The sequence below is a fragment of the Mesoplodon bidens genome (assembly GCF_964165515.1).
Source record: "Mesoplodon bidens genome assembly, chromosome: 4".
NCBI lineage: Eukaryota > Metazoa > Chordata > Mammalia > Artiodactyla > Ziphiidae > Mesoplodon > Mesoplodon bidens.
In genome coordinates, this window is record NC_138160.1 from 50,644,883 (window position 1) to 50,659,247 (window position 14,365).

The window sequence follows — 14,365 nt, forward strand, 5'->3', positions numbered from 1 at the left end:
GTGAAAATACAGCAGAACTCTCTGGTTTTAATTTCATAGGTTCTTCAGTTTCTTTTTTAGAGTAGGGGGTAAAGGATGGAAATGTATGCCCTTGTTACTGAGAAGCTTGTGGGCTCTGAAGGAGTAATAACAGGAGTCTGTGCGTGTGGCTTGTCAAGACCCCAGATATTGGAGACCTAGCCTACCGCCATGTGTCTATCAATCCTCACCTGTACTGATTTCAAAGTGTTCTAGCTCCAAAGCTTACAAGCAAGTAACATTAGACATGTTATTTGCTAAACTGTTTTTGTGAATTTTTATTGCATTTATTCCCTTACCAAACTGATATAGTGGCAATATATAATCATGTTGAGGAACTTCCATCTATCTTACAGAATCTCAGCTTCATCTTTTGCCTTGGTGATAATTTCTTCTCTGAAAGTAGGGATATAAGGAATTGATACTTTGGACTTAATTCTGTTTGAGGAATAACTGGTTGGCAATAGAAATTTGAGAGAAAATTGTCGTGTCATTTTGATGTTGCCTTTGTAGATTTTTCAATATGTGTGTGTTTTATCTTTTTCTCCTTTACTAGACTGTAAGCTTTTCCATGATCCTAAGTTTAGTAAGTAATAACTGCATTCGGAATGTTATTCTCTCCTTGACCTATGCCTTGGTTTTGTACACCCAGCTCTGTTACTTATACATTCTTGAGTACATTTTGGACTTAAATTCTCTTATTTATTATATAAGGTGTTGTACTATATGATTTCTAATAATCTGTAACTATATATTATCTGAAATCCCTGTGACAAATTATAATCTATAAATTCTAAGTGATGAAAAAAGGTTGTTTCTTATGTTTATAAACACCTACCAGAAAAAATTTGAATTGAAAGTGTTTTTTTCCTCCTGCTTTTCTGCAATATTATTAATAAAGTAATTATTGAAAGACAACTTTTTCTGAATCATATGGAGTGGGATTGTGAAATTTATTTGAAAAATGAGGCAAGTTTTTAGGATATGTCCTAAGGAGAATATTTATTTTCTTTTACTATTTGTTTTAAATTATATTCTTACAAAATAATTAGACCTAGTGTAACTTAGCAGGTGACTTAAGCAAAACTGCTAGGGTTAGAATATTAGCCCTGCTACTTCACAGCTGTGTGAGGTGAACCAGTTAATCTCTGCTCCTCACTTTCCATCTGTAAAATGGAGATTAAAATGTTACATACTTCCTCACGTTGTGGTGAGGATTATATGACCTTATACGTATAAAGCACTTGTAACATTGCCTAACATGTAATCAGCTAATACAAGTGTTGGCTGTTTTAATCTAATTATATAGTTATCTAATTATTTAATCTCCCTTTTGGGGAAAACAGACCACCAGGGAACTCTTCCTTTGACCATCCCTTGTAAATAAATGTTTATTTAAAATAATACATTAGTTAAATTTTTTATAACTTAAGTAGATGATTTGCACAGCGATAGAGTTTTACTCTTTTTTCAGAACCATGTTATCTCAGTTGGCTTTTTAAAAATAATTGTTTTAAATTCTTTCTTTCTTTTCAAAATAACCTGCTCTTTAAAAAATTTTATTATGGAAAATTCCAAATTTATATAATGTACAACACTACCCTTACAATTTTGCTAGAAAGAAATCTATTTGTTTCTCCTTTTTCCTTGAACTGAGAGAAGGTAATGTCATTATTTGTCCCCCAGTTGTGCCTAATATTTTTTGATTGAATGATTCAGCACAAATCAGTTACCATCCAAATATACATTGAAATATTTGTAACGTTTAACATGCGTTACACATTAAACCAGTTTCTCTCTAAGTATGCTAGCCAGGGGGTCATAAATAGGATATAAATACCTGAATTATATAACGTGTTTAAGACTGTATTTTTATATAACATTGCTGTAGCTAAACCTCTGTATTTGATTTGAAATCCCAGAAACTGAATTTTATTGTTTATTAAATGGATGTTAAATACTAGAAATATACTAATTATCATGAATAAATTATGTTTTTTTAATATAAAAGAATATTTTAGGATAATGGTACTTTTATGCTTGTACTTGAAAGCTGAGAGGACTATCAGCACTTTTGGCATTTTCCTATTCTCAGAGTTCCAATAAAGTTATAATAGTTTTTAATATTGGCTCATTTTTTTTCATTTTTTAATACGTCTCAGATACTTAATATAGTTTCTTAACATAGTATGCAATATAACATTTTTAATATATTTTTGACTAAGTGTCACTGTTATACTAATTTCTGACAGTATCTGGAAGCAACTTCTTTGTTCTTTGAAGCAGAAAATTACAATGTTATGAAAATTGGATAGAGAGACAAGTATGTCTGCCTTCAGAGCAAAAATAGGCTTTATTGTATTTTGTGACTCGGAACACATTATCTATATGAATACAATTATATTCTAAAAATACTCAAATTTAACATTTTTTTTAATTTCAAATTTATCCATATGTATGCATACCAATTTGAGTTTAGAAATTATCTTTTTTATCATGGTCTTATTAAGCAGTAGTGAGCCATGTTGGTTTTATTCACTGTGATAAGCCTTATTTAAGATGGCACGCATATTTTTAAGGTATAATTTATTCTGTAATAATTATAGCTAATACTAGCATTTACTATATGATACACATTTCTAAGCACATAGCATAGAGTTCATTTAATCCTCACATAAACCTGTGACAGTGGTACTGTTCTTTCCCCCATTTTTACAGATGAGAAGTTAAATCACAAAAAGATAAATACCTTGTCCAGGGTCACACAGCTAGTAAGTATTGGAGCCACGTTATAAACATAGGCATTCTGACTTAAGCGTCTGTGGTCTTAACCACTTTGTATGCAATGTCAGCCTAAATAAAAAAAATTGTTTGTAAGGCACAAACTAAAAGCCTACATTTTTCACAGGGATTATATTATAAAAACATAGTCTGTTTCTAAACTATTTCAGGTATATTCAGAAAGGGGGTGGATTGAAAGTAAAGTTAAGAAGTTCTATTTGTAATAGCAAAATGCTGATAAAAATAATTAGTAATAGGTGATTGGATGATAGGCGGTACTGCACCTTATTCAGCCACACAGAGGAGTACTGTGCAGCCTTAGAAAGGAATGAAGATGACTTCTGTATACAGTTTTATTAGAGTTAAGCAAGGAACAGTGTCTAGAGTTTTCTTGTATTTAAAGAGTGCAGCATAGATAGCAATGGAAAAATAAACCAAATTAAGAAAAGTAGTTATGTAGGGGAAAGAGGGACAGAGAATACAAGCTAGATCTTTCAGGATGTATGTTTTGTACTTTAGGGTTTGAAGCCATAGAGATGTTTCACATGATTTAAAATAATAAAGTAAAAGCAGTTCTAAACATAAAAAAAAGGAAACATTCGAATCTAACTATTATTATGTTGGTGGCATAAGTCATCTGAGAATATTTCAAGTAACATTGTATTTTACGTGTACCTCCCTGGTGGGATATAACATTAGAACAAAAAGAAACATAAGGAAATTATAAATTGCTTTCAGTATTGTTATTGTTATCAGTAATATCGGTATTATTATTTTGAAGCCCATATGTACATATGTGGACATTTTTGTACATAGCAGTTAGAAGCAAATAAGTTAAGGTTATTAGAATCTGGGATTTTTCAATATAAGGGAAGAAGGATGGAACTATTAAAGAAGTTATATAAAATGCTATAGTCTTAAATTGAATTTGGTGAATTACTGGTATATACTTCTCAGGAAGAGAAAAATAAATTTCCTAAATCTGTGTAAGCAAAGACCTAGAAGCAGTGTCAATCCAGTGGCAGTGAGCACCTCAGAACCTAGATTATGGTCTGTAAATACTGTGTCCTGCTGGTTGACTCCAGAGCTCGGGCAAGAGAGACAACAACATAAACTGGGGACCTCTCCTTGTGCCAGAAGGAAGAGAAGGTGGGATTTTCTCAAAAGGGTGCAAGAGTCAACTTGAAGGAGCTCCCACTGCCTAATAATGAGACAGTTTGAGCATCAAAACAAAACTAAACTAAGTGGATTAAAACATATCAAACATGTTAAAATCCCTGAGAACATAATGATTCCCCCCAAGAAGAGTAAATTATGATTTAAATTCTCTCAATATCTGTAAATTACCTTTTAATAAACTACCTATTATTGCTTTTGTTGTCTTTAGTGTTATTTCCTTCTTGGACATGTTTGGCCATCTGGCTATACGTGCATTTCACTTAAAATATACAAAATTGTTTATTACCACTGAAATCGTTAGATGCATTTTTCAAAATCTTGTTTAGAAGTGAAAGCAGTGCTGCTGATCAAAATGTTTGGTAGGATTCTGATCATTATGAAAGAACCTTCTTCATTATGGAAATAGTCATAATTTGAACTCTGACCTTTAGGTCATAACTGTAATACCTTCCCTAGAAAGTGGACTGTATAGATTGTTATGTGTGTGGAAATAAGACCATTCCATACAGATTTTCCCACAGGTTTCTCAAGTTCACCATGTCTAAAGTGAAGCCTCACTATTATTAACGGCATCACGATTGTACCCATTGACCAAACGTCAAAACTAGGAGTAATTCCAGACTTCTTCACCTCTGGTCAGCTGTTCAATTGTTTTTTTTGATCAGCTCTGATCAGCTCTGCTTTCTGATTTTCTCTTGATTCTGATCCACAGTCCTTGCCTCCAAGTCTGATAGTGGCATTTTCCTGCATAATTTTTCAGAAAGGATCTCATCGTTTCTATGGTTCCTAACCTTTTTGAATACAAAGACTCCATTTTAGTTCTGAAATAAGTGAATCCTTTACACACTGTACCTTTATATATAAAGAAAATGCATAATGACAGCTGGATTGTATTGAATGGTACATTTCAGTGAATTTACATTTTAAAAGTCATAATCTTAAATATGTGATTACTTTTCCTTTTCTGCACAAACTTCTGTAATCTTTGGAGTTAATAATTTTTTTAGTGTAATTTTTTAAGTGCACTGAGTTCTCTGCCACTTGTCTCTGTTTAATATGTTCAGACACATTGACCCATAAGGATTTTATTACTTTAACTTTCTTGAAGAAGTCTCTTTCAGAGCCATGCTAACTCCCCCACCTTGCTCCCCCTCCCCAAGCTTGTAGCTTCTTTTTCTTTTTCCTAGTGTTCTGAAATTTTACAGGGATGTGCCTTGATTTAGGGTTTTTTTAGTTAGTACCAGGCACTCCTGGGCCCCTTTAGTCTGGAAAGTCTCTCTTTTAGACCCTTTAAAGAAAATGCACTGTCTTCTCCTGGGGTGGGGAAAAGTCAGTTGCCCAAATATGCAGATTAGGGAATATCTGGCAATCTGTTTCTTAAGTAGACTTCCAACCTGTCTTATTTTTAGCTTTCCCTTTACCCTCCTTTCCAAAGATGTATGGCTCTGCTAATTCCTGTGGTTTTTGGTGGGGAGAGGTAGGGAGAAGATACATCTGATGTGCATGGAGTTGCTCTCAGCTTTCTCTGTTGCAACCTTAGATTTCAGCTTTCTCTCATCTGATATGTCAGTTACCTCTTGAATTTCTTCTTTGTACCTTCCAATATTCATCTCTCATTTCTTTTGTCCTTTTAAAATTATTCCCCCTCCCTTTAGAATCTTTTTATATAAGTTTTGTGGGGTTTTAGGAGGGAATGAAGTTGTAGTGTGTCTAACAATCAGCAGATGGCCTTACTTTCCATTCATAGATGAAATGTCTGGTGACATCTGCCTCTGGGTAGCTTGTCTACACCTTCTCCCTCTATTCCAAATCTAATTTTTGACAAAGTAAACCTTTTTGAGGTCAGATTTAATCATGTTCTGAATTTCATCATCTCCTGTTGCTTTTAACCAGGAACCGTGATATCTATTATCCTGTATTTCTTATTAGATAGCATAGTGTTCGGCCCACAGTAAAAGTTATTGTATTTTTGGACTTTTCTTTGCACATTCCTTTTACTTCTTGCACAAAATTAGAGGATGTTGTCATTGTACTGTTTGCTTACCTTGAGAATGTTTTGAAATGCACGAGGTGTATTTGATTGTTGCTGTGTTGGGAGCATGCCATTGGCACATAATGAACAGAGATCAGAGATGCTAAAAAACCCCTCGATAGGTGGAATAGTCCTGCACAGTAAACACTTGTCCCAATCAGAATGCCAATAGTCAGTCATGAGAAACATTCCTGGACATTTTAAGGGAAACCTGGCTCTGCCTTGAGACTGGTACTTGCCCACAACCCTCTCAAATGGTGTCTGCTTTCATTCTTACCCTGCAAGCAGTGGGGCTAGAAGTATGGACATTTCTTCTTGGTCCTCACTGCTGCTTTCTGACCACTGCCTTCCTCACTCCGCCCCCCACCCCAACCCTGGAACAAACAAACAAACAAATCCCACCCCAGTTTGAATTTCATGCTACCTGTCTTTGTTATAGAGGGAGCCCATCTCACTCAGATAAAAGTAATTTATGTTTCAAATTTTCATCTGTAACAATGTGCATGGTTAATAATCTGTATGATTGTATTATAAATAAAATAAGATTATTTCTTGTTTAGTAAATATGCAGTATATATGCAACATGCCCTTTTCCATCCAATTTATGGATAAATTTAAATGTAGACTTATTTTTGGATAGTGAGTGTAGTTGTTACTGATTTCCCTTTTCACTATTAAAATACTTTTGAAGTGCCTTTTATTGCCTCAATAAGACAATAAACATTAAACATTATAAAACATTAAACAGACATTAACATTTTATAAGGGTTGTTATTTAAAATGCAAAGGTAAGAAGTACATTAACAACATATCTGTTATCAAAATGGGATTAGTTATAATTCTGTGTAAGGTGTATAACTGTGTCTAAATATTATATACTTAAAATCGAATTGTAATTTTTAATGGATTATCTTATAAAAGTGTGTCTAGAATATTGAATACTTCATGTACTTGTATATATGTGATATTTAATACATTGTTTTCTTTACCTGTGTTTTGCATAAAGCAGTGACTTGCATTATTAAGCATTACCAATGTGTCATTTTGGTTTTTAGGTTGTGGAAAATGCCCTTAAAGTGAACCCAGTATTAAGCCCGCAAATGTTTCAACCAATTCTACCCTGTGTTTTCAGAGGTATTATAGAAGGGGAGGTAAGATTTTTCTTAAGCTTCTAAAGTTAGTATTGGATTCTAGGGTTCGATTTTAATTATTTTCCTTACTCATTGGAAAATTATTTCTTCTTCACATATATAATCCATATAAATATGTACATAATACATATATATTACCTTGTATGACGTATATATTTAGTTAGAACTCAGGCAATATTGGTGTTCATTCTAAAGAAGCAGTATAAAGAAGAATATTGTTATTTCATATCCCCGTTGATTGTTACTTTGTCAATGATTGTTTATAATTGTTTATACTTGTACCATAACACAGTTTTACATATGCTGTATTTTAATTGTACAGAGGTATCCTGTAGTGATGTCAACGTATCTTGGCGTTATGGGTCGAGTCCTGCTACAAAACACTAGTTTCTTTTCCTCACTACTTAATGAGATGGCACATAAATTTAATCAGGAGGTAAGAATCAATTTACTTAAATTGAAGGAGGTCTTTATCCAAATAAAGATTGGAAATAATTTTGTGAAATAATGAGTCTATAAAAGTCTTGTAGTATTTAAACTTTATTTATTTATTTATTTCCCTGAATCAAATTTTATTATGTTCAAGAATACAAAATGAAATAGTACATGGTTGAGTCATTCATAGAATTACTTTCAACAAACAGATGATTTTGAAATAAATATTTTTGTTATTTTAAACCTTTAATAAGTTGTATTGATACTATAATTTGGGAGACGGAGAAAGAAACCTGTGAATGGCAGTTGAAACTTACATTTTGTTCTCTCTCAAAATAGGCAATTTTATTCTGCTTAGCCATAGGATAGAATTTTGATTTGTTATGGTTGCAGTTTTTGTTAACTCATACATAAAATGAAACAGGAATACTTTACATATAATCATGTACTGCCTTTGTTTCATTTCCTTAATGAACTTGTTCTTAATGCCATGCAATGAGTTTCTGTCATCATTATTGTGGGAAATGACTTTTTCAGCAGAAGCTTATTAAAAATATACTGTAACTGAAACCAACCACCTGAGTAAGTATGGAATAGGTTATTAAGTGAGTTGGTTACTTGAGACTACATACATTATATTAAAATATGGTTTTTATGTCTTAAGTCATTAATCTGTTAAGATTTATAAAATGTAGAAGGTGGAATGTACTTGACTGATCTCTAGAATGGAGGGGCAGTTTGTGAAATCTTTTGGTTTGTGGCTGAAATAGGTATTACCATTTCCACTTTTAACGAAAATCCAGAGTAAGGAAGTGCAAACTGTAGAATGTATATAGTTTTTCCAGAATTAGACTAACCTAATTAGAGAATCTAGACTTTATTTTGATGAATAGGCAGGACAGATTTTTCATTAGCTTCATTAAATTTAACTGTGATGGAATAATGTTAAAAGTTTAAAGAGTTTATTCACTTGAGTTCAGCAAAATCTGTTGAGTGGTTTTAATAATAACAATATATTTAACAATATAAATTTTATGTATTATTTTAATTCCTCACAACAACCCAATGGATAATAATATTTTTATTTCCATCTCACACCTGAGAAATCTGAGGCTTGGAGAGATTTAGTGACTTGGTCAAGTTTGCAAAGCTAGTTAGTAAATGATGGAATTGTTATGCAGACCCCAGCAACCTCACTTCAGAGCTGATATCTCAGCGACCACATTCTGCTGCCTCCTATACATCCTGCAATAGGCACTTCTCCACTAGACACTGGAGACACCTGGTTTGACAAGCCGATAGTATTCTTTTAAGGGAAAGAGTACTTAAACAGGCAATTCTGTAATATTATTATAAATACTATGTTAGAGTTTTGTCCATCGTGCTGTGGGAAGAGAAAGAAAAGCTGTCTACTCTGTTAAATTTTTTTGTCCAGTTTTTTTTCTTGTGATAAAATACACATAGCATAAAATTTACTATCTTATCTGTTTTTAAGTGTGCAGGTCAGTGATATTAAACGTATTCACAGTGTACAATCATCACCACCATGCTTCTCCATAACTCTTTCAGACTTGTAAAACTTGAACCTCTATATCCATTAAAGAATAACTCCCCATTACCCTCTCCCTGTAGCCACTGGAAACACCATTTTACTTTCAATGTCTGTGATTTTGACTACTCTAAAGTACCTCATATAAGTGGAATCATACTTTTTGTGACTAACATATCACTTAGCATAATATTCTGAAAGTTCATTGTGTTGTAGGATATGTCAGAATTTCCTTCCTTTTTAAGGCTGAATAATATTCCATGGTATATATTTATCACACTCTACTTATCCATTCATCAGTCAGTGTACACTTGAGTTGCTTCCACATTTTAGCTACAGTGAATAAAGCTGCTATGGACATGGGTACTCAGATATCTATTTGTGACCCGCTTTCAATTCTTTTGGGTATATATCCAGAAGTGGAATTGCTGGGTCATGCTGTAATTCTATTTTTAAGTTTTTAAGGAACCACCATACTATTTTCCACATAGCTCCACCACTTTAAATTCCCATCCACAGTGCACGAGGGTTCCAGTTTCTCCATATCCTTTCTAACACTTGTTTTTGTTTTTGATAGTATCCACTTTAAAGGGTATGAGTTCATATTGTAATTTTGATTTGCATTTCCCTAATGATTAGTGGTGTTGAGCATGTTTTCATGTGTTCGTTAGCCATTTGTGTATCTTATTTGGAGAAATGTGTATAAGTCTTTTGCCCATTTTTGAAACAGTTTTTCTGTTGTTGAGTTTTAGGGTTAATTATGTATTCTGTATGTTAATCTCTTATCAGATATATGATTTATAAATATTTTCCCCAGTTTTGTGGGTTGCTATTTTACTATGTTGATAGTATCTTTTGATGCACAAAATTTTTTAATTTTCAAGAAGTTCAATATGTCTTAGTTTTTTCCTTTTATTGCTTATGCCTTTGGTGCCATATCCAAGAAATCACTGCCAAATTCAGTGTAGTGAAGCTTTTGTACTGTTTTTTTGTTTAAGAGTTTTATAGTTTTAGGTTGTACCTTTAGTTCTTTGACCCCCCCCTTTTTTTTTCCAGTTGAAGTATAGTTGGTTTACAATATTATATTAGTTTCAGGTGTACAGCATAGTGATTCATTATTTTTTACAGATTATACTCCATTAAATGTTATTATAAGATAATGCTATAATGCCCTGTGCTCTACAGTGTGTCCTTGTTATTTATCTCTTTGACCCATTTTAAGTTGAATTTTGTATATGGTATGAGATAAGGGTCCAGCTTCATTCTTTTGCATGTGGTTATTCAGTTTTTACAGTGCCATTTGTTGAAAAGTGTCCTTTCCCCATTGAATGATCTTGGCACTCTTGTCAAAAGTCATTTGACCATATATGCAAGGGTTTATTTCTGGGCTCCATATTCTGTTCCATTGGTCTATAAGTCTATCTTTATATGATTATCACATAGTTTTGATTACTAAAGCTTTGTAAGGCATGTTGAAATCCAAAAGTGTGAATGCTCTGGCTATTTTTCATATTTTTGGAGATGGTTTTGTCTTTTCAGGGTCCCTTGAGATTCTATATGAATTTTAGGCTGGGTTTTTCTATTTCTGCAGAATGTGTCATTGGGATTTCGACAGAGATTGCATTGAAACTGTAGATTGCTTTGAGTAGTATTGACATCTTAATATTGTCTTGCAATCCATGAACATGGGATGTATTTCCATTTATTTATGTCTTAATAAGAAGTGTTTTATATTTTTCATTATAGTCTTTCACCTCCTTGGTTAAATTAATTCCTAAGCATTTTATTCTTTTTGATGGTAGTAAAATAGAATTGTTTTTGTAATTTCTTTTTTAGATTATTCATTGCTCATGTATAGAAATACAACTGATTTTTGTTGACTTTGTATTCTGCTTTGCTGAATTCATATTTTCTAACAGTTTTTTTTGAAGAATCTTTGGGACTTTCTACATATAAGAACATATGATCTAGAAACAGATAATTTTGTTTCTTCCTTCCCAGTTTTGATGCATTTTATTTCTTTTGCTTGCCTAATTGTTCTGGCTAGAATTTCCAGTACTGTGTTAAATAGAAGTGGTGAAATTTGGCATCCTTGTTTTGTTCCTGATATTAAAGGATGAGATCTTCTCAGTCTTTTGTCATTCAGTCTGATGTTCATCTTGGGTTTTCATATATGGCATTTACTATGTTGAGATATTTTCTCCCTATTCCTAATTTATTCACTGTTTTTACCATGAAAGGTTATTGAATTTTGTTAAATGCTCTTTCTGTATCTATCGAGGTGATCATGGGTTTTTTATCCTTTATTCTGTTAATGTGTGTTATCTTGATTGATTTTCATATGTTGAATCATCCTTCCATTCCTGGAATAAATCTCATTTGGTTATGGTGTATAATCTCTTTAATATGTTGCTGAATTCTGTTTACTAGTACTTTGTTGAAGATTTTTGTATTAGTGTTCGTAAGAGACACTGATCTGTAGCTTTTCTTTTTTGTGTTATCTTTGTTGGGCTTTATTACCAGGATAATGCTGGCCTCACAGAATGAGTTAGGATGTGTTCCCTCCTCTTTGATTTTTAAAATTGAAAATTTAAAAATATTGTAATAAGTCCCTGCTAACTAGAAAATAGTAGAATAATAACTTGATAAATGCTGTAAATAATTAATAGTGTAAATTTTACTATGAAGCAGTTTATCATTTTTTTTTTGATGTGGACCATTTTTAAAGTCTTTATTGAATTTGTTAAAATACTGCTTCTGTTTTATGTTTTGGTTTTTTGGCTGCGAGGCATGTGGGATCTTAACTTCCCGATCAGGGATGAACCCACACCCCCTGCATTGGAAGGTGAAGTCTTAACCACTGGACCACCAGGGAAGTCCCTAACATTTCTGTTTTGTAAATAAATCTTTTGAATGTGCATGAGTACAATGAAGAAACTATGTTAATAATAAATTGCAGTGTAGAACATCTTCTGATATGTTGAAGAATTTAGAACGATCTGGAACCTCTTGAAACTGTAGGACTCGGTGCAAAGTAAAAGTAATCTTTATTTCTGGAATGAAAAATATTTTTATTATTTCAGCAAAATACAGTGATTTGTTATTGCTTAATGATATAAACTTTGGATGCAAAGGTGCTTAAGAATTGTATCATTAGAAGTTGAAGGTTCTAAATACATTTCATCAGAATGTCAGTCATGTTCTATTAATGTTTCTGGCAAAGTAAAGAATTTTTGCAGCAGTCAGGAAAAAAATTAAGGGAACATCATGAATTTATATTAGATAATAAAGTGATCGAAATAATAAAGTTTTTCCACTGTCAAAGTGAACAAAAACATTTGGAAAAGTACCACCAGCATTTAAAAAATTCTGTCAACTGTGCAGTTTTAATACAGTATCTTAAGACATGAAATATTTAATAGAAATTTCAAAAAATTAATATTTATGGGACTGACATTATATTCTAAATTAGTTTTTCACCTGCTAGCTAACATGTATTTCCTGAAATGAGAAAATGGCTTTTTGAAATATTTATATAGATTACTTAAAATGAGAAATTCATGACTTTGAAGATATTTAATGATGTTTATGGAACTCATATAGCTAGGTGAAAGAATATTTGAAATAATAAACTTGGTGTTTAAGAAAAATATTTCAGTAAGAAATATTTAACTGATAACCTCATTGCCAGTGTCTCTCTAGGGAGAAGGTGTATATAGTTTCAGTCAAAACTAAAAAAAAATTTTCTACATATTTGGTTCTAAGTCACTAAATTTAATCATATGCAATGAGAGATGTAAATCAAACAAATCAGAAAGCTTTTCTTAATAAATTTCATGTTTACTATCATATTGAATAAGCATCAGAGAAACATAAATAATATACCTGAAAATCAGGAATTGAATTATGAAATTGGAAGAATATTAACCCTGCAGTTTTACTTTTTCTTTTCATTTCTCCCTCATGTGTACTAATGCTGTTAACCAAATGTTGATAGTTTTCTTGCAATATGTGAAAACTGAGATGTTCAAGACTACTCTTTGATGTAGTCAAATCCTAAAGATGTGTCAACATTTCCACAAATAGTTTTGGGCACATCACCAGATCATTTCTTCAAAGAAGTACTTGACACAAAAAAATTAACTCGGAATGAATCATTGATCAAAAAAGCTAAAACTGGGCTTCCCTGGTGGTGCAGTGGTTGAGAGTCCGCCTGCCGATGCAGGGGACACAGGTTTGTGCCCCCGTCCGGGAGGATCCCACATGCCGCGGAGCGGCTGGGCCCATGAGCCATGGCCGCTGAGCCTGCGCGTCCGGAGCCTGTGCTCCGCAATGGGAGAGGCCACAACAGTGAGAGGCCCGCGTACCGCAAAAAAAAAAAAAAAAAAAAAAGCTAAAACTGTAAAAGCTTCCAGAAGAAAACATAGGAAAAAGATATCAGTTTATTTTATACACATGCACATGAAACAGTGATTTCTAAATCATTTGCTGATATTTAAAAATTGTAAATATGATTCTTTATTTGATGCTGCTGATACTAGCTGAATAATACTCTAGTTTGAGTCAAGATTTTACATAAAAAAATGACATCAAATATTTTCAACAATTTCCTCCCTAAGTATTAGTCACTAGGCAACCTGTAATCTCAAAAAGTAGTAATTTGTCTTAATGTTCCTAGTCATGAATCACCTCTCATCTTCTATTAAACTAAGTGCAGTTCTATTCAGAGCTTTTCTAGTTCTTCTAAATGCTGTTTGGGATATTTAGAGATATTTAGACTTCATCCAAAAGTCATATTTGTTTATCCAAAAGTCATATTAATTGGTTTAATTTTATTTCATTTTCAATGAGCTGAGCTTTACAACCATCATTAGCCAAGTTTAGGATACAGTAAATGAAAGAACCTAAAGATTCAATATATTTTTCATCTGTCATCAAAAGGGGGGCGGTCACATAATTACACAATTTTTCTTATAATTAATATTTCGTTTTGGTTGAATGATAGTTCACATTTCTTAATTTTCATAATATCTTTCACTTTCATAATTTTTTCTTTTATATAGTCAATTACAAAAAAGTGATTTAACGTATCTATCACAGATCTCTCAGCTTTAATATCCAAAATATTTGCAGTAGAATGAGCAGAATTCTAACAGATTTGATATATCAATACTTCCATTCATTATGATACTGGGAGCCCCACCAGTGCAACAAGGCAAA

General features: G+C 32.5%; 1 protein-coding gene across 2 annotated transcripts in view; it reads left to right on the forward strand.

Moving 5' to 3' along the window:
* IPO11 (importin 11) overlaps nt 1-14,365 on the forward strand; it is a 205,800-nt gene that overhangs the window by 109,380 nt on the left and 82,055 nt on the right. For both annotated transcript variants that reach the window (XM_081233555.1, XM_081233554.1), the window contains exons 25-26: nt 7,066-7,161; nt 7,484-7,597. In XM_081233555.1, the coding sequence (XP_081089681.1) occupies nt 7,066-7,161; nt 7,484-7,597 (210 nt within the window). The remainder of the gene's footprint in view (nt 1-7,065; nt 7,162-7,483; nt 7,598-14,365) is intronic.